The following is a 19676-nucleotide window of genomic DNA, read 5'->3' on the forward strand; positions in this document are numbered from 1 at the left end:
CAATCCCTTTGCCCTATGTCCTGTCCTTTTCTGTCTTATCTTATCCCGCTGCATGCACGTTCCCGTATCTGGGGCACACACAAGCGAAACATCAGAATTTTTGTCTCTAGTCAACTGACCACGGGCCAATCGTATCCACATACTGGGCCGTACAAGAGTTGCCAACCATGTAATCATCACAGGAGGCGCATGACTTCACTTTAGTATCATTCAGTATTTAAACCATTCATTCCCCCCTTCTTTTTGTTTCTTTCTCTTTTTTCTTTCCATCGTTTCACTTCATCCCCCACCCAAGACCACACCACACACAACACATTACTCATCACACCACACATACACAATAGTCTGAAATCAATTAGTCATGCAGATCTTCGTTAAGACTCTCACCGGCAAGACCATCACCCTTGAGGTCGAGTCCTCCGACACCATTGACAACGTCAAGCAGAAGATCCAAGACAAGGAGGGTATTCCCCCAGACCAGCAGCGTCTCATCTTTGCCGGTAAGCAGCTTGAGGATGGCCGTACTCTCTCTGACTATAACATCCAGAAGGAGTCTACCCTTCATTTGGTCTTGCGTCTCCGTGGTGGTATGCAGATTTTCGTCAAGACCTTGACCGGCAAGACCATCACCCTCGAGGTCGAGTCCTCTGATACCATTGACAATGTCAAGCAGAAGATCCAAGACAAAGAGGGTATTCCCCCAGACCAGCAGCGTCTCATCTTTGCCGGCAAGCAGCTTGAGGATGGCCGTACCCTTTCTGACTATAACATCCAGAAGGAGTCTACTCTTCATTTGGTCTTGCGTCTCCGTGGTGGTATGCAGATTTTCGTCAAGACCTTGACCGGCAAGACCATCACCCTTGAGGTCGAGTCCTCTGACACGATCGATAACGTCAAGCAGAAGATTCAAGATAAGGAAGGCATTCCTCCAGACCAGCAGCGCCTCATTTTCGCCGGCAAGCAGTTGGAAGATGGCCGTACCCTCTCCGATTACAACATCCAGAAGGAGTCCACTCTCCACTTGGTGCTGCGCCTCCGTGGTGGTATGCAGATTTTCGTCAAGACCTTGACCGGCAAGACCATCACCCTTGAGGTCGAATCCTCTGATACCATTGACAATGTCAAGCAGAAGATCCAAGATAAGGAGGGTATTCCCCCAGACCAGCAGCGCCTCATTTTTGCTGGCAAGCAGCTTGAGGATGGCCGTACCCTTTCTGACTATAACATTCAGAAGGAGTCCACCCTTCATTTGGTATTGCGCCTTCGCGGTGGCCAGTAAAAGGGTTGCTCCCCCTCCTCCCTTCCCCTGCCGCAGTTCATTTTGTGGTGTGGTTCTGTAGTTCAAGGGCTTTATTCATAGCAAAGTTTGTTAAAGTGGTCAAATATGAATCCTTTCTACAAGCAAAATAAACAATTGTTTGTCACAACCATATTTTTATGTTAAACAAAAAGTATACATGTATTTGCTGTGCACTATGATGCTGAGAAGGATAAGAAAAACAATGGGATCAAGCAACCCTGGGCTTTGGACTTTTTTCTACTCCCTCTGCCCAACCCGACAGCCTTCATGTCCCAAGTTAGAAACCACTAGTCGCGATCTGTCCCTCCCTCTCCTTACATTCTCGCCAAGTTTCGTATACATATTTTCCTCACTTTCCTTTCTCCTTTCATCAACTACTTTTTCAAATTCATCCTTGTTACCATCAAAAGCTTCGACATTCTCTTCTTACTTGAATGACAACTATTGGGTATCCATACACATTACCAACCACTGGTAATGTGTCATTTCAGGAATTTTTCGTTCTCAATGCCCAATACCAACGCCCAGTATCTGATGCAACTGCATTCCGCGGGCGTTTGCGTACAGCGCTGAAAGAGCACAAGCATTCAGATAGACATGACTTCTTGAATGTTCAAAAGGTACTAAAGTTATATAATAATTAAAAAAGCATGCAGTATGAAACTTTGGTGTTTATTTTATATTAACTCCATTATTTCATTCGTCCAGGCACTTGAGGACTATATACCTTTTCTATTCGGTCTAGTAGCAGGGATTGAGAATACAGAATTGGAACTGTCAAATGAAGTGGGTAAAGTAGTTTTTTTTTCTTTTTTCTTTTTTTTTTAAAAAGAACCTGACACTCTATTCTCATCGTAATTGTTAATAATATCGTTATTACTTGGTTCCAGAGACCACATGGCGTTGTACAATATCCAATATTGCACTTTCATCCAAGCAACCTCAAGTCAAACACAAATCGATCCATTATGAAGCCATCTTCACTTTATTAACCCTTGGCTATGTTCTCATGGACCGTGCTAATGAATATGCTCAGAGTGTACAAAATAAGATCCTGATTGCTATCGGGGATATATCCAGCTACGGGAAAGGGCATGGGGAAGGATCATCATCTGTAGGAGCAAATCATGGCGCCAATAATACCATTCATGGCAGTGGATCAATTCCTGGATCATCATCAGCAACTTCATCATCCGAGTTTTCTATTGGTATTAGTAATAGTAGTAATGCTAATAGTGGTAATAGTAGCAGTGGCGGTAGCAGTGGAGGAGGAGGAGGAAACAGTGCATCACGCCTGTTTAAAAAATCTTCCTCCAATTTTTCCGCCAAAAACTCCAACACCATTGGCGAATTCACTGATTATTTGACAGACGATGATCTAGCAGCCATTGATCATCAGTTAACAACCGCTGCGGATTTGTATTGCAAAGCAGCAGGAGTATTTGAATACATTGCTCAAGATATGATTCCTAAATGGAGCAACAATTCACATATCACATCTACGGCTACAGCAATAGTAACAACAACTCAAGATGTCGCTGGCCTCAATGTCAACAAATCATTATCCTCAAAGAAGTTCACGCCAGAAAGTATACGGCCTGTTGATATACAAACCAGCGTAGTGTCTGCTCATATCAGGTGAATATTATCATTTATTTATTCCCGCCAAAAAAAAAAAAAAAAAAAAAAAAAAAAAAGTGGAAGATTGATTTTTTATTAATTATTAATTTTTTTTTTTACAAAAAAAAACTTGATCATATTAACAATAAGGCTAGCGCTCGCAGAAGCTCATTCATGCACAGTCAGGAAGGCTGCCATTAAAGCTGCCAGAGCCTCAGCTATTAGGCAATTGATCTCTAGTGGATCTTCTACAGTAGCATCAGGGACAACCCCGAAAACCTCATATGTTTTGCTCGCAAAGCTGACAATTGGCGTCAAGGAGGAGTATGAGCGCGCTTATGGTCTGTTAAAATCCGTGAAGGATTTAAATGAGATTTCATCCGATTTTAGAGCGCATGTTAAAGACGCTAAAGTATATTATGAGGCTCTAGCACAGACTCTTCTCGGCATGGATGCATATGAGGCACAGTAGGTTTTTTTTTTTTTTTTTTTTTTTTTTTCGAGATCTAGTTGTTTATGACAGATTACTACTTTTGCTAAGACATCTTTGTCCCCACTCTAAAAAAAATAGACATTACGGTAAAGCCATCGGCTTCTTATCGTTGGCCCGAACCTCGTTCGCAGCTTTGTCAAAGGCTAGCAAGTCTCATACGATTGCACAGGCCGCTGCGTTCGAATACCGTCTTTCCAATGAAAAAGTAATCGCCTTCCAAAAAATTAATGATTCTGTAACATTTGAGCAGATCCCCACCCAAGCGCAGCTCCTTGCAGTGATGCCCAGTGGCCGCGATCTACTTTCTTCCAAAAAGTACATGCCTCCACGACCCAACTTTGGGATTGCAGCAACAGCAGGTGAAGGTGGCCAAGGTGGAGCGGACGAAAGCGTGAAGAAGTTGGCGTACGCTTTGCAAGGTGCTTACTTTTAGAAAGAAAGAAAAAAAACCAATAAAAGCACATTTACACGCTTATTTAAAATCACTATCTCCTTAAAAGTGGGTAATGATTATAGTCAAATGTAAATTATTAAAGTCGACTATCTGCAATACCATGATTTAATCGAGTCATAGTGTAGACATTTAATTATGGTTTCTTGATGGAAATGATTGCTAAAGAAAAATATCAGTTTGTCATGTCATATTCTTATTCAGTTCATTCCGTTATCTTCGCCCACAGGGCTTACAGACATTAGCGTCAACTGCCCAACCTCACGCCTAAATGTCGTGATGTTCTGAGTGAACCTGTCACGGTTGACTGTGGTTAAATCGTATACAATGCCTTCTAAAAGCTATTACGTCAATAGATATAGGAAATCATAAAGAATTATTTTGGAGAAAAATAATGGCTTTGGTCCTCTGCCGCGTGTAAATTCCTGAGCCAACGAGGAAGAGTAAAAGTTACTTACCGCTTTAACAGCTGTTTGAACTTGCTCCTGTCGGTCAGGTAGCTGACTTTCCACAAACATGTTTGTATATGCAACATAGAATTCACGGTTTAAAAGGATGAGTCCCAACAACGGTCGGCTCAGACTCCAGTAGTTGCTTCTGTTTTCAAATGTCACTGCCTGGAAGATGATCATGAATAGGTAGTTGAGGATTTCCTTGTTCGTCATTAGATAGTCAACCAACCAATGTGTTTCCTGATGTTGTTGTTGTTGGCGGCGCATCGATATTGACCGGCTACCATTGGAGTTGGGTGGTCCTCGTGTGAGCTCGACGCTATTGCGCTGACTATTGTTGCCGCTTCCTGCGCGTGCTCTATTCGTGTCAGGGGATTCGTGGTTCAGCAACTCTTCGTCCTTTTCCTTACGCACCTTATCTCTGAGGATCCAGTTTAACACAAAGGTACAGATTTTATCAATGGCAGAGCAGGCCAGAGTGCATACGAGCGTATTCGGGTCCTGTGGAACAATAATTTCACCCAGTGCTCGGAACATATACTCTAAAACAGGTTGAGGCATCATAGATAGCCCAGTCATATGATCGGCTGTAAATACATCGATTAAATTGAAGTAAGCGTAGGAAAGCTTGGGGAAAGACTATAAAAAAAAAAAAAAAGAAATAATTACAATAGCATTAGTTAATTGTAGAGCAAACATACATTTCCAGAGATTTATCAACAAAAATAATATTTTCACATAAACAAAATCCTTTACAATCATATCCTCGACAGGGATGGCAAGCATCAATGAAAAGAACATTTCCAAGACTTGGTCTAGTGCTTTGTCGCCATAGAGCTTGAATACTCCAAAATTGACGTATTTCCCTGACAGCGAAGCTGAGGTGACACTGAAGTAAAGCATGATTCCCTTGTATCTATGCGGTTCAAATCAAATTCCATACCATAGTAAGCACCAATGCATTAAACTCAACTTAGTACTTAAAGAAGTAACTTTACAAAGCCAAGCTTACTTTTCTGCCCATTTGGCATTGGAATCAGACAAAGGTCGACTCAAAAGGTTTTGGCCATATGTGTAAAGGATATTGCTATCATTATTACGGAAAACATATATTGTTTTAATATATGCACGACCATTCTTCATGTCAGCTTTTTTTTTTTTAAAAAAAAAAAAAGTAAATACCTTGTTTCACGGAAGAGTAAAATCCCATTAGGACTACTACTGTCAAATGTGACGCGACTGCTCTTGTTGCTTGCAAACTCGTTCCAGAATCGAAGGATTGCGATACTAAGCTCGTTGTGCGGCCAAATCTCAATTGCACGAAGAACAATGGGGGTATACGCTGGATAGAACCACTGAAAAAATAGAGCGTATTGCTTGCGATTTGTGATGCTACTGACAAAGCCCCGAAGGTCCTTGAAAATGCCTAAAAGAATTAGCTATAAAAAGAAATAAAAAAGTTAAAACTCACAAACTCACAAGATTTTATTTTTTTTTATATATTTTTTTTTTTAAAGCCAAATTACCCGAATATCTTCTTCACTAAGTTCGCTGCTGCCTTCAAACGCCAATGTGACTTGATCCAGTGTAACCTCCCAAGGGTGCACAAATTGCCAAAAATCTGCTTCCACATTGTCTTCCGAGAAGAGGACGCGCGAAAGCATCATGTAGTAATTCAAGCGGCAGCGCGCAACAGCAGTATCCGAACTTTTTCTTGTTGGGTCAAGAAATTTGAAATCGCTGGAGTTGTGGTTCTTTAAGAGCGCCTGTGTGGTCTCCAGCTTTCGAATATGCTTTACAGCGCTGTACCTGCTCTCATAGAGCCACAAATAGAGAGTGTTTTAGCGATCAACAGTTAACTAATTGAGCTGACCAATTTAGCTCAAAAAAAAGTAAAAAAAGGAAATAAATAAATAGCTATAAAGCAAGGAGACATACCCTGAAGCCAAATGCGTGTATAGGCGTAATGTTCGAACGACAAGCTGGTCTTCTTGCTTTTTCCACCCTGGATCACCGCTCGAGCGAAGATTTCCAAGCGAAGAGCTCATGATGACATCTAGCACTTGATTTGGAATATTGAGACCCCACCGTTCGCCTAGCAAAGCGTACAGCTTGACAGACTTAGAGGCTTCTTCTCCGATATAAGAGCTACGAAATTGTGTATAGAAATACAAGATTGCCGACTGTACGTAGAGATGCGCGTCTGCCGAAGCAATATAAAGTGGCCTTTGAGAAGACCATACTTGCTGTTGATAAACAAATCCAAGGACTTCACTGGAAAGCTCTCCATCCATCTCGTCCTGTTCCGATGTGCTTTGATACGACTGAAAATGAACAGATTTGTGAATAGGCTCGATTAGACATATTATATCAAACTAAATAAATATAATATAACAAATAAAATTAAAAGCTTACAATCCTTCCACCGACAAGAGCTCCTATCATATAGACCATCCACGTCAGTTGCATTTCCACAACTTGCAGCTGTTCCTTGAGGTCGCTTGAGCCGAACGATGGAGAGTTAGTTCCTGCAGAAGCAGTCTGGATCAAATCTCGATGCTTTTTAGAGAGATCCTTGAACTCTGCCAGGACATATCGACCGGAATCGACATACTTGGAGCGTGCTAAAGTTGCATACATTTCCAATGTTGCCACTAATTCCTCTTCAGACTCCATAGGATCTAAAACCAGTATCAAAACGATTCAAATGCAATTTTAGACGATGACAACAGGGCTCTACATATATATTCATTAAGTTAACATGAGACGTCGACGTACCATCTACCTCGCCATCGATTGCTGCTTGCGCACACTCTAAGCGACTCTTCAAATATGCACGAGAGAGATCCACAGTGATGCGCTGGATATGGTCCTGTGTTGCTTGCTTCACTGAACTGAGAGAGGATATCATCTTGCTCCAGAATGTTAGAAGGTATGGCACACTATTCGGTGACCACTTTGAATACGAAGCAAAAGGTTTGTATATGTATGTTTTTTTTTTTTTTTTTTTTTTTTTTTAAAAAAAAAAGCAATTGTGTGAGATTTTTGGAGAGCGCTTATAACCAAAAGAAGACTTCCTTTCAAACGATGAACATACTTTCCATGAATGGAACCCGCGTGTTGTAAATTCGCCGACCGTAGAGATCCACTGATCAAACTCTTTGTATTCAGACATCTCGCTCAACTGAAACGTGCTCCTGAACTTGGAAAGCATTCGGCAGAACTCATGAAAGTTGCCAACTTCCTGTAGCTTATTCTGTCCTATGCCCGATTTTAGCGTGAACGCTATTTCGCGCATGATATGATAAATATATATGTTCCGATGATCGTCGTTGGAAAAAAGAGAGCGACGAATCGACGCTGCCTGCGAGAGTGATTCCATGGCTAGAACAGAGTTGGAGCCAGAAAATTTTTTCCAGCATTCCCATAATATATCAAGATATCCGGACTCTTCAAACACAGATCTCCATGTTGTTGGCGTTTGGATGCTGCCAACGTCGTCCGATGACTCATCTGGTAATGTTCCAATAAAGTCGAAAGAGAGGCATGTCCGCATGAGAACTAAAATTGATTCTCTGAATTTGTCCGCATCAGGGTCTATAAGCAGGAAAAGGCATATATATTTTAGCATTGTCCTCTAAGTCAAATCTATGCATTTTTTCTCTTTTAGCTTATTACCTGAAATTTGCAAAGAAGATTGAAGCATTGATATCGCAAATTGGAAGATAGGCAGCAATTGTTTATCCCTAAAGTCAACTGCAATTTTGCGGAATTTGGTAGCGTGTCGGCTGCTAGGGATGTTCATTTCAGTGGCAACGGCGGCCAATAAACGCATTCCAATCGTGTGGAAGATGAGGGCTCTGCCAGGCTGTCCCACCATTACAAGAAACAGATCAACAAATCAGCATATAAAAAAATTTCCCGTTAGTTGGGTCCTGATTGATCTTTTATTGTACTTCTATCAGCCTGTACACGCATGGCGGCGATATTTATAAAGTACTATGTGCTCGTGTTTCAACAATGCTCATTCCATACTACTGTTGTAAAGATCGCAATAAGCACTCACTTTTTTCTACACTATGGCTTGAGCAAAGACATACCTGAAAAAACACTTGAATTTGATCGACCAGTGCCCTAAATTCGTCATTCTCAAGCCAACCTAACTTGGTGATTAAGGCAAAGAGTTGTGCCTGTGCAGTGATGATGAAAGGCTGCGCGTCCGGGTTTTGATAGATGTAACGGAGAACAAACGTTCCTATGAAGCCATGATGATGGGCGAAGGAAGAGATAGGAGGGTGGCACATAGTTAGGCCAAACACGCGTTTTCAATGACATGCATCATAACGTGGTTCTTCTTTTTGTCTTGGTTTGTTGATTAGCCATGCTCTTTCCAAGCTCCTGAATTGATCTCCACTAATAGAGCTACTTTGGTCAAAGAGAGGAAGAGGAAAATGCTTCCAATGCTTCATGCTATTGGCCAATCATTGCTTCCATACTACATTCCTGTAATCAAGCCTGTGGCATGTTACTCTTGTATCCCCACGTGCTATTGCTCTGGTCCTTGAATAGAAATAAAATAAAAGGGGTATTGAATGAAACATTGTCCATTCATCATGCATGTGCTGAAAAAGCCGTGCTCATGGCACCGCAACTTTCCTTCGTCCAACGTGTCTTTATCCTGATAAAAAGGATAAACGACTTTCACTCTGTAGTGGTCCTTGGGTGGTGGAATCTTTTCTTTTTCTTTTATTTCTTTTGTAATGTCGAGCATTAATAAAATTAAATAGCTCAAGAAAGAAATACATACGAAGGCCAAGTTGCTCTGGCGTTGTGAAGGTGGTAAAGTGATCCTCTACCAGATTTTTCAGCCGGGATGTTGCAAACCTATTAGATCGAATCATAAAGAGTGAGAAAAAAAAAGTTATACCATACGCCCATCATCTTTTACCAAGTTTGGAATAAAAACTATTAATCACGTCGTCATATTAATGATATACAAGGCAGCAGACATCCAATATCTCTCTCAAATGATCCTCTTATTGATTGCTCTATGTCTAACACTGATATTTTAGCCCATTCTTTGATTCCTTTTTCCAGGTGTAAAATAATAATAATAAGTCAAATGACCATCCTTGGGACCTTTTCCCCCAAAGACTTTTTGACATAAGATTTTCCTTGTGATTCACTCATCCTGTTACAAATTCCCCCCAAAGAAAAAAAAAACCCCCCCTCCTTCATTAAGAGATCATCCGTGTATTCTTTCTGCTTGCGCTAATGACATCGGTTTTGTCATCAACGTTGCTAGTCGACTAGTAACTCTAGTCAGCTAGTACATAGACCTCGCCACAGCATATCATGACATGCCTACGAGGAGAAATGTACTCTGAAGAACAGAAAAAAAGGAAGAAGGGCTCTCAAAGTCATTCATTTATCCAACGATGGCATGATTTGTCCTTCAAATAAAAGTTTAAATAAAAAAAAGTCTATCGTCTTCTCTAACCATTTATAACCCCCACCCGTTTTTTAAAAAATAAAAAATAAAAAATAAAAACGCCCGGGCAACAACAACAACAACAACAGAAATGAAGACACTTGCATGAGAGCATATGGGTTCTTGGTGTTTTCGAGAAGGCTACGACAAAAGAGCGCCGATTCAATAGGAGTATTGATAGAGGGGCTGTGACCCTTCATAAGTGACTCATCATCAGGACCTGTGGCTGCTGCTGAAGAAGTCGCAGCTGTGGAAGTAGAAAGGGAAAAGGTGGGAAAATGGTAGTTGAGGAGCGATTCGACCTGGATGCGGCTGGTCTGACTCGAAGGATTGTATAGAGTCTCGCAATATTGCTCCAATGAGTGAAGGTCGAGCGAAGCTGCCATCATTTTTTCTTCTTTATATGATAAACAACCACAAATATATGATTTCAAGTATTAAGACAAGTGTGTGAGGGAGAGAAGGGAAATTTACCAAAAGGACGAGAAAAGAAGAAAAGAAAGAAAGGAATGAAATGCCATAAAAAGAATATAAGGAGGAATGAGCAAGTTCTCATGTCAACCTTTTGGGGTGGAATGAGCAAACGATTCTTCCTCTTTCTGTATTTTCATGTTTGTGCAACCACTCAAGGTTTGTTTTTACACGTTTTCAGCCATCCGTCATCCATCTTGGAGAGAACACTCAGATTTATATGCGTGTGTGACACATGTATTCTTTTATCGACCCAGATGCTTTTCTTTTTTTTTATTGATGGTATAGGAATGATTAAATTTCGCGGCCTTTTTTTTTTTTTTTTTTTTTTCAAAGTCTCAAAGGATCGTCCTCTTGAAGTTGCTGATGGGTTATTGTTATTCCAGACGTTGCTGCTGAAGATGCTGATACATTTTGTTTGCTCACATTGCCTGCCAAGGGATCGATATTGATTCGATGGCTTGGTGTTGGTGATGGCGAGAACGTATCTGGTGTCGACCGCTGTACTCCTGAACTAGCACCAGATTTTGGTAGCGATGAAATTGAGGCAGATGGAGATGCAGTCTTGGTAATGTTGCTACTGCTGCTACTGCTGATGCTATTATCGTCATTTAACATCCAACTAAATTGAGAATTAACCAGAGAAGAGCGTGGCGATTTGACTTTATATCCCAAATTGGATGATCCTACTCCCTTTGTAGCCGATATGGATGGTGATGATGAACGCACAGGTCCTGTAGTGGTGGTGTCATCAATTAAGTCGTCGAATGAGAATGGTTTAGGTGCAGATAAACTCGAAGGAGGTGAAGGAACATATGATTTTGCAATTGGCGGCGTGACAGGAGGCGTGTTTTGATCATATTTATACCCTCGATCAGCGCTGAATTCAGTCCCAATCGCACTGCTATGACTTAAAGTCCGAGACAAGCTTCCTCTCTGACTATGAAGGTCGCTGCTTGACCTTCGAGGACTTTCTGCCCTAATAGGCGTCGGAGAGTTAATTCTGGTCGTCGCAGCTATCGCATTGATGGGTTTTCGTTGAACCTTAGTAGTTGTTCCTGATCGGGTATCTGTTTGAGTGGAGGCGTTTGGTGATGGCAGGGTAGGTTTTGTGGTAGAGTGAGCTACTTCATGAACACCACTCTCATCGTTTATATTGGTTGATGTCTCAAGCATCTTGGATTCAATAACAAGGAGATCCAGATCTTTAGAAGACCCTAATAGGAAATCGCGTACATGCTCAAGTCCAGACATTGCAGCTTGCGTAGCCTTGGATGGCATCATTAAGACAGAGTTGCTCTGATCAGGTGTTCTAAGTTCAGTTTCCAAAATAGCCATTGCTTTGGCGACTATTTGTCCCAATTGTAATTGAAGCTGTTTGTCAGTAAAACCGACGGTATTACTGCCATTAGCATCCTGATATTCCTGTTCCATTGGTGAATGATGTACAGGTTGTGTTGATGCCACTAGCCTGCTACTTGGGACATTCGCCTGATCGAATATTGGAGGAAATGGAGACGGTGACGGAGATTGTACTGGAGAGTTGACTTTTCGAATATACGACTGGGTGTTTTTCTGTAGAGTGGGAAAAAAAAAAAAAAAAAAAAAAAAAAAAAGCATGATTAATCAGTTTCGTATCATATGATCATATGAAAGAGACATTAAGACTCGTTACCATACTAAATATGCATATCTTACTTTCATATCGCTGAGCGCTTTATTCAAAGCCGCACCGCCTTTGCTCTCCAAAACATTCTTGGTAACATGTACAAATCCTTCAGCCACGGGTTTGATAGCATCCAAAGCAGCTGGTGGCAAATGCTGACTGAAGACTCCGCTGCCTGAGAAGCTCGGATTTTGTCCCTTTGCATGGTCATAGGGGTACGATTGTTGTTGCTGATGGTCCTGTTTTTGGTGATGGTGGGACTGTTGTGTATATGTTGGAGACACCCCACTCCGTTGATGGCGCTGTTGCAGATGGTCATGCCCTGCATGCTCCGAGTCACTTTCATAAGGTAATGGTGGCAGTGGTTTCCCTGTAAGAGCATTGTTCTGTCGAATAACCTCGAGTCCACCAATAGCATTCGGCTGTTTTTGAAGAGACAGTCCTTGGGAGATGAACAAATGGACATCTTTCACTGATGGGTACCTCATCAATTTATGAAGACATCCTGCGAAATCCTCTTGTAGCACTAACATTCAAAAGCCATATATTTTTAGTGACTAATTGTTCCTAGTTGATGAACTTTCCCATCCATTTTATACGGGATAAAAGCTATGATAAACACATACAATCATCTCGAATGCGTAAGAGCAGCGCTAGACCAATAAAAATGCATATTTCAAGATTTGGGTCCTGAGCAAAGATGCCATCCCAAATAGTTAAAACATCCTCCATAGGAAACTCCCGTCCAAAGAGCAAGCGAAACCAGCGACTATGAAAGTGACACAAAACCATGGTTAATAGGCACTGAAACTTCATATTCTTAAATCCTGATCACCTGCGTGTGTACATGTTTAAACTTCGCATATAGTTGCTTACATGCCGAAGAGCTGAGGCTGGATATCAAGGTTTTTCAGGTGCAAGTACAGCTCGTTATCAATTTTTTCCAAGTAATAAAATATTTTCCTAGACCATTCAATCACTGGAGTTTGCTTTCCTGGTGTGGGCTGACATCCACAAAATGAAAGAACATAAATACCATGTGGAAATAATACGTTGGTGAATAAAATATCCCCATACTTTTTCGCATATTTTTACCTCCGGACTTTCTGCTCTACCAAATAGCTGGGTATGGCTGTTTGCGTTAGGGATCTAATCTCAACATATACATATAAATATATAAACATGATTATTGGTGATCTCTATGATGGCTATTTTTCTCTTCTTTCTTTTTTTTGTCTTCTCTTAAATTACCTGAAACGAACATTAACTAACCTTGGGTTTTCTACTGACCATGGTATCATCACTGAATTCATACCATGGCTTTGCACGACTCATTAGAGCCGAAAATAAAGTGAACGAATCGTGCTCAATGGAATCTGCATCTAGTACATTCTTGATTATGTCTATAGTTGGATCGCTGAAAAAAAAAAAAAAAAAAAAAAAAAAGAAGGAAGATGGATTGAATTAGCCATGAGAATATGCGAGTAGGATGACCTATACGACCGCATATATATAAAATACTCACGAAGGGAAACTAGGTGTGGAATGAGCATCCAAACTTTCAGACGAAACGACCCAGAGAATGTGCGCAACCAACTCATGCATTCCTTGGCGGTAAGACACATCGCTGTTGATTTTACAATATATGAACAAGATATCATTCAATTGTTCCTGGACTTTCTCTGATCGAAAGAAATCATTATCGGGTAAACTAAAAAAAAAAAAAAAAAAAAAAAAAGTATCATGAACAAAACATTGATTTTAAAACTTTGGTTGCCTTCAGCCTCAGTAGCCACTTTGCACGACTATTCAACTCACGTTCGATCCACGTCCTGCTTAATAACCTTTCTTAATTCTGAATCAACAAAAAACTGTTGCCATGGACTATCCTTGGCTAAACTGAGGGGATTGTTGACTTCTAGATCTGGCTCTACCCCATCATCACTCCCAATTGACCGAATGTATTTCTTGCGCAGTTCCTTGTATTGCTCACGCTTTGTACTCATTGCATATGGCCATGATGAAGTATCTAATGAAGGCAGGCACGATAGGTAGACCTGCAAAAAAGAAAAAGAAAAAAGGCCCATAGTGTTAATGATAAAGTAATGGATTGACTGCCTTGCATATACAGGGATACAATGACAAGTTAAGACTAAGTTTGGCTGGATAAAGTAGTAAATAACTTTTGTCTTCGGGCCATTTTTCTTGATATACCTTCCAACAGATAGAACGAATCCCATCAATGCCTAAATTGGCATGTTGCGAAACAGCTCGTGCTCTGAGCGATTCCTGAGTAAGACTAGGGTCTTCAAAAACCTCAGCCCATTTCAGTCTATGGTGAATAGAATGTATTAAAAGATGAATGAACCGCGTGAATTTATGTGGTGTGACCATGTAGTTAGTCCGAATGAAATAGAGATCCGGTAAAATCACATACCGGACACCTTTGATGGTATTCATGAGGTGACAGTAGAAGAGAATAAAGAGAATAACAGAGGTAGTCCTAAAAAGTGCTTTCAAAAGAAATATCAAGGTCATAAAAAAGGCACACACTAAGATTTGCTCCTGAGTTTGAAAGAACGTCACGCCCAACTATGGACGCGTGAAATTATTATGAATTAAGTATTATAGAGAACTATTAAGGTAAAGTCAAGGGTGTATGTGGGAGAGGTAATATGTACAAAGTATCTACAGGTATTAAGCCAAGCGCCCCCAGACTGGGCACCAGTTCATGCCATCACACGCGTGTGCTCAATCTTAAGCTCTCTCTTGTTCATGTTGTCCATGCTGCCTATTGTAACTGGCTCAGCAACACTCAGTGGCCTTATAGCTTTCCATTCCACCCAGTATCGCAGCTTTCGGCCATTCGCAGGGCTGGTTATGACTGCCTTTAGTGAGCTATCCACAGGGAAAAACGGAGGGGAACCTTCCATGTAGGTGACCTCGTGAGGTAAAGAGGACCCATGATCTACTTTAATTTTTTTTAGGGTAAATTACGCAGGTAAGTCCCATTTTTCATTTACACGAATATCCACCCTCCTTTCGCCTTAATTCCATTTTCAGGGGTCAAACCATTACCATTGAGACGCCAATGTGCGCAAATCGGTATAATCAAATATTTAAGAGGCATGCACAGCAAAAACAAACAAAGGTCAATCAAATCGGCAAGGAGTGTATGTCGTCGGCTCAACAAGATGCTGAGTATTGGCTGAAGTATTGTTGAGCATAGCATGATCGCCAATGTCAATACTACTGGCAAAGAATACAGAGAGCTCATGTTCATCGTAGTTCCAACAATCACAAGTGTCATCAAAGTCCATGACAGCATGACAGCGATAGGCAAAAGAACCAAGTTGAACCATTCCAAGAGAGCCAAGCAGTTGACGGAAAAGCAAAAGATACCGCGAAGCCTTGAGGACCACATCATTGTCCATAGGTTATGGAATGAAGTAATCAGGAGTAGACATTGCTCCTGAAAGTACTCTCGAAAGCTCACACTCGCGAAAGATTGATAAGTAGCATCTGGCAGATAGATAATACGGTGTTTGGGTAGTGACCGATGAAGTAATCCTGTCAGATAACGGCTGTCCCCACCTCGCAAAAGCCTACTGCGTTGGTGTAGAGCTCTCGGCTTGTGACTAACAAAGGCGGATACCACATCGGGATGAACCAAAATCGGTAGGAAGTATTGCATATCCTCTATGTCTTCTTTCCGATTGTAATCTTGACCTTCCTTCGTGCGCCTGTTTTCGTCAATGCTCTGCTGCTTGTCTTCTCCAAGCTCTAGATCTATACCTTCACTTCCATTTGCATTAGTTGCGCCATTTGCCTCGCCAGCCCAAGGTATAGCTGATACTTCACCAGGGTATAAACGTTGGTTGGAAACACTATTATGCGAAAACTGACGATGCTGGTTACGGCACTTGATCTTGATCCTAACGATTGATAATTGACTTGGAAGGCATTGAATAGCACCTAGAGTCGACTCGAATGCGCTTGAAAAGTGCTGCGCTAGATGGTTTTCGAAATTCTGAATCCTCGTCAGCCAACTCTCTGTATGATTCGCAATTAGTCTATGGGCAGCGACTCCAATAGTTCGCTCATCGTCTTGAAGTGTTTGGATCATACTCCTCACGCTTTGTCGAGCACATACGCTCCCAATCTCTGTCATGAGAAGCGAGTCAAAAGCTTCTGGCCCAACATGGTTCAACGCTCGTATTTTCTCGCAAAGATTGAATTCGTTAGCCGACATTGGCTCGTTAAAGCAGATGCGATATAGCCAACGGATGACCATTTTCTTCTTCTGCCAGTCTCCATAGTAGGATAGTGAGAGGTTATTTGGGCGAGATAAGCAGGCGATGACTACATAAGGGACTCGTCTCGTCTCCACCACATAGTGACCAGAATACACTCTTGTTGTAGATCCATCATCATCAGAAGCGATACAGACTGGTTCGACGCTGCTAATCGCCAAAGGGCCAATGTCCTGATCCGGCGCTAAACCAACATTTGCTGTCTTTTCGAAGTCAGACGTGTTTACATGTGATGTCACCATCTGTCTCAGACAAGACAATAACGCCCCGCTGGGGTTCCCTTCTTGATCTGTTGCAACATCTACAACAACCATCAAGACCTTTCGGTCATCTTCATGATCAGTTAATGCCAATGAATCGAGTGTTGCCTTGATTCGAGTCTCGGGCTCGTCCGCGTTGCAAGCGATAAACATCAAGATGTGGTTCTCAGTTTTGACTCTGGAACCAGGTTCCGGTACAGAGGTGCTCTTCCCTGACTCATATGTTGGCCGCTGATTAAATATCACACGGTAAACAAGTGCAGTAACTAGGCGTAAAATCGTGATCAATAAGACAATCGCCAGCGCTGCTGTATTGAGCACTAATGAAGCTAAGCATCCATTAGTCTGTCCAGAGATCTCACCGACTCTGAAAAATTCATTAAAGCAAACTGAGATCTCCTTATGGTCGGATTGTCGCTGAACCAGCAGCGTGGCGTCCTTGCCAACAAGGGTACGAACCCAGTCCATCCGTTTATTTTCTTCGGGAGTGATAGAAGGCTCCATTGTCTGATTCAAGTAATCAGTTGCATCAAAAACTGATCCATCATAGACAAACAAGCTGCGACCCTGCTCATTCATTTTCTTAATATCCATCCAAGAGTAGGTGATTCGAATATCGTTTCGAGCGATACTTCTCAATGATCCTTGAATTAACTGGCTCTGGTGACAGTGGTTGACGCTTTTATTGCGGGCACTTGTGCACATCCCGAAACCGTTGGCGGCGCCAAAAAGCTGACAGGTGCCCGTATGACTTGATGGGAAGAGGAAACTGATATCGGATCCAGAGCGCATTGTCAAGAATGAGTCGAGCTGTCCTTGGTCCGAGGTTGGAGGATGGTAACCGGCTTTAAAGAAAGAGCCAACGTCATACACACCGCCCCGAATCACCATTAGACCATTCGTCCCTGGTCCTAGTAATTGACTTGGATTTCTGTAACGGGCACTGAATTCGAGAAGAGACAAGGCTTGGACTGAGCGGGGCCTGCATGTCAGCAGCGGGAGGCCAATGGCTATGAACCCGATAGTGAATGAGAACCCTATCAACAAAACGCCAAGAAGAAATTTTTCACGCCAGTCTTGACACATATCCTTACTCCACGCTCTGGGGAAAAAACGTGCTGGGCAACAAAAGGCTGCTAGCTGCGACAACCCCACCCAAAGTTTATTCCTAGGCCTTTTTATTGATTGTTGATAATGCTTTATGACTCTTTGGTTTAATTCATTTTCTGCATCCTTCTCCTTGGCATGCGCCGCAGAACTGTTGCCGGGACGACCCTTGAGCTTAATCAAGCGTGGAGCAGAGACACTGTCGTCATCACGATGGTTGCAAGCACTGAAATGAAGATCTCTGGAACCATACTTTGGTTTAATATTGTGACGATATATACTGTAAATTTGCAGCGGAGATGGTTTTAAGGCTGTTAACTTCCTCTGCTTGCTATTGGCGTCATCGGCACTCCCGCTACTCTCGCTTGTGTGATTATTGTTTTCAACAGCCTCATGAGCAGGGGAGATGACTGTTGAGTTTTGTTCCTGCGCAGAGGGTACTGATGCAGATACGGATGCAAAAGATCCTGCGTCCGAGCTCTGTTCTGCAGGTGATACATCAATCGGAGGATCGAAAATGGTTACAAGGCGGCTTGCAGGCAGAGCTGTGGGTATTGGAGACACTGGCTCCTCCTCACCTGCTCTAGGCGAGACAGCTGATATAAAGATCGGGTGTGGGCGACGAGAATGTCGACGAGATAACGCAGACTGTCGAGTAACAGTACTGTTTTGACCAGAAAATGAACGTTGAGTCGCATAATGACTGCCATCTAAGCCTTCTTCTGGAACTGAGGGTAGGGAGGGTGCAGGTGAATGTGTTCTTCTAGACGATGACCTTGGTGCAGAGGGTAGCGTCTGTTGAACCAAAGTTCGAGAGCTCATACTTGAGCTTGGTCCTGAAGAAGACGACGAGGTGTTGTTGCCTCTAGCAAGAAACTTCGATATGTACACGGCGATTGACTTGTGGCCTGCATCCCAGGCTAAACTACGGGCAGTTTTACCATTAGCGGTTCTGATATGTGGATCAGCTCCGTGCGCAAGTAATAATTTGCAAGCATCTAATTTGCCTGCATAGGCGGCAAGCATAAGCGAGGACCATCCGTACTGGTCAAGTGTGTTTAGTGATGCACCATGTTCTAGTAGCTCAGCCATAACATCTACATGGCCTGCATACGAGGCAAGTAAGAGTGCGGATTTTTGTGTGTTATCTTGCTGGTTCACATTTGCATGGCCGGTGGTGAGGAGAAGGCGACAAATCGACACAAACCCATTGTACGAGGCGATAATCAATGGTGTGATAGACTCCTGTGATACAGTAATCGTTTAGTAACCATTTGGTTTGGTTGGTTGGTTGTACATGTACGTCCACACAGAAGAAGCGATTTAGGTGGTGCACAATAATAATAAAAAATAAACGAGAGAAAATAACAGCAAACAAGACAAATATAAGTTGAACGATCGTCAAACCGAAAGGAAGCATAGTAACATGATTGACCTGGAATACAAGGGGGAGAAGGACTATTGAGAGAAAGAATAGCAGCGTGTGGGGCGTATTGTCCTGATTTCCCGTGGATCTTACCTCGTTTCCTTGACTTGCTGATGCACCAGCCAGCAGCAGCAACCGAACACATTCGGTCGATCCAGCTGCGGCAGCTTGATAAAGCGCTGTCTCGCCTTCCGCGTCTGTGAAAACGTGAGAAGAAGAAAAAAAGAAAAAAAAAAGGAGGCATATTGTGTGATCCAAAGAAAGTAGCAATGAGGTTGAAGAAAAGTAATGGATTAGGCAAAATGGGAAGGTATTTAGATAACCATGCTCCTTACACTTAATAATAAAAGTCACCTTGTAAATCCACAATGATGGAAGGGAGGGTCAAAAGATATCGCAAAACGTGGTGCTTGTTCTCTGTGGCTGCAACCATGAGCATGGTCTTGCCTTCTCGGTCCCTGACATTATTGGGGTCTAGAGAGAGGCTTGTCAAGACATGATCCAGATGTTCTGTATCCTGGACGAGGACAGCATGAAATATAGAGCGAATCACGCCTGCCACTGAGTATCGGCGCGTCCCTGTGGCTGTGGTAGTTGTGGAGCTGGAAGTTTCCTGGATAGATGAG

At 42.3% G+C, this 19676-nt stretch overlaps 5 protein-coding genes across 5 annotated transcripts; 2 read left to right on the forward strand and 3 right to left on the reverse strand.

The window, feature by feature from the left end:
• Positions 1–283: 283 nt before the first annotated feature.
• Positions 284–1430, forward strand: BCR41DRAFT_347344 (hypothetical protein). The gene has a single exon (XM_022023077.1). It carries the CDS (start codon positions 362–364, stop codon positions 1277–1279), a length of 918 nt encoding a protein of 305 aa, XP_021884809.1. The 5' UTR covers positions 284–361; the 3' UTR covers positions 1280–1430.
• A 109-nt stretch (positions 1431–1539) lies between these two features.
• Positions 1540–3883, forward strand: BCR41DRAFT_419476 (BRO1-like domain-domain-containing protein). Its single transcript, XM_022029771.1, has 5 exons — positions 1540–1920; positions 2009–2090; positions 2191–2938; positions 3071–3388; positions 3492–3883. Exons 1-5 carry the CDS (start codon positions 1735–1737, stop codon positions 3844–3846), a joined length of 1689 nt encoding a protein of 562 aa, XP_021884810.1. The 5' UTR covers positions 1540–1734; the 3' UTR covers positions 3847–3883.
• Positions 3884–3950: 67 nt separating this feature from the next.
• Positions 3951–10374, reverse strand: BCR41DRAFT_384093 (armadillo-type protein). Its single transcript, XM_022027531.1, has 14 exons — positions 9913–10374; positions 9124–9200; positions 8417–8571; positions 7995–8184; positions 7414–7913; positions 7095–7272; positions 6732–6997; positions 6255–6640; positions 5843–6125; positions 5499–5755; positions 5329–5403; positions 5073–5232; positions 4323–4955; positions 3951–4205 (listed from the first exon to the last, which is right to left on the reverse strand). The coding sequence occupies exons 1-14, from the start codon at positions 10194–10196 to the stop codon at positions 4065–4067; spliced, it is 3585 nt and encodes a 1194-aa protein (XP_021884811.1). The 5' UTR covers positions 10197–10374; the 3' UTR covers positions 3951–4064.
• Positions 10375–12501: 2127 nt separating this feature from the next.
• On the reverse strand, positions 12502–14461 carry BCR41DRAFT_181971 (rab-GTPase-TBC domain-containing protein). Its single transcript, XM_022019765.1, has 8 exons — positions 14382–14461; positions 14159–14276; positions 13763–14001; positions 13470–13655; positions 13217–13361; positions 13040–13093; positions 12821–12948; positions 12502–12713 (listed from the first exon to the last, which is right to left on the reverse strand). Exons 1-8 carry the CDS (start codon positions 14402–14404, stop codon positions 12554–12556), a joined length of 1053 nt encoding a protein of 350 aa, XP_021884812.1. The 5' UTR covers positions 14405–14461; the 3' UTR covers positions 12502–12553.
• Positions 14462–14509: 48 nt separating this feature from the next.
• On the reverse strand, positions 14510–19188 carry BCR41DRAFT_182007 (chitin synthase-domain-containing protein). Its single transcript, XM_022019766.1, has 3 exons — positions 19144–19188; positions 15023–18869; positions 14510–14915 (listed from the first exon to the last, which is right to left on the reverse strand). Exons 2-3 carry the CDS (start codon positions 18714–18716, stop codon positions 14674–14676), a joined length of 3936 nt encoding a protein of 1311 aa, XP_021884813.1. The 5' UTR covers positions 18717–18869; positions 19144–19188; the 3' UTR covers positions 14510–14673.
• Positions 19189–19676: the final 488 nt, after the last annotated feature.

This window comes from Lobosporangium transversale (genome assembly GCF_002105155.1).
Source record: "Lobosporangium transversale strain NRRL 3116 chromosome Unknown BCR41scaffold_5, whole genome shotgun sequence".
NCBI classification, from domain to species: domain Eukaryota; kingdom Fungi; phylum Mortierellomycota; class Mortierellomycetes; order Mortierellales; family Mortierellaceae; genus Lobosporangium; species Lobosporangium transversale.

Coding starts and splice junctions, on each gene's coding strand:
- BCR41DRAFT_347344 (XM_022023077.1), top strand. CDS start 362: ATGCAGATCTTCGTTAAGACTCTCACCGGCAAGACCATCACCCTTGAG.
- BCR41DRAFT_419476 (XM_022029771.1), top strand. CDS start 1,735: ATGACAACTATTGGGTATCCATACACATTACCAACCACTGGTAATGTG. Junction 2,091..2,190: donor GGAACTGTCAAATGAAGTGG/GTAAAGTAGTTT, acceptor ACTTGGTTCCAG/AGACCACATGGCGTTGTACA. Junction 3,389..3,491: donor ATGGATGCATATGAGGCACA/GTAGGTTTTTTT, acceptor TAAAAAAAATAG/ACATTACGGTAAAGCCATCG.
- BCR41DRAFT_384093 (XM_022027531.1), bottom strand. CDS start 10,196: ATGATGGCAGCTTCGCTCGACCTTCACTCATTGGAGCAATATTGCGAG. Junction 6,126..6,254: donor TACACGCATTTGGCTTCAGG/GTATGTCTCCTT, acceptor CTATGAGAGCAG/GTACAGCGCTGTAAAGCATA. Junction 5,404..5,498: donor TTACTCTTCCGTGAAACAAG/GTATTTACTTTT, acceptor TAATAATGATAG/CAATATCCTTTACACATATG.
- BCR41DRAFT_181971 (XM_022019765.1), bottom strand. CDS start 14,404: ATGAATACCATCAAAGGTGTCCG. Junction 13,656..13,762: donor AAGCAGGACGTGGATCGAAC/GTGAGTTGAATA, acceptor TTTTTTTTTTAG/TTTACCCGATAATGATTTCT. Junction 12,714..12,820: donor CAGCCTCAGCTCTTCGGCAT/GTAAGCAACTAT, acceptor TCACTTTCATAG/TCGCTGGTTTCGCTTGCTCT.
- BCR41DRAFT_182007 (XM_022019766.1), bottom strand. CDS start 18,716: ATGGCTGAGCTACTAGAACATGGTGCATCACTAAACACACTTGACCAG. Junction 14,916..15,022: donor CGCACATTGGCGTCTCAATG/GTAATGGTTTGA, acceptor AAAAAATTAAAG/TAGATCATGGGTCCTCTTTA.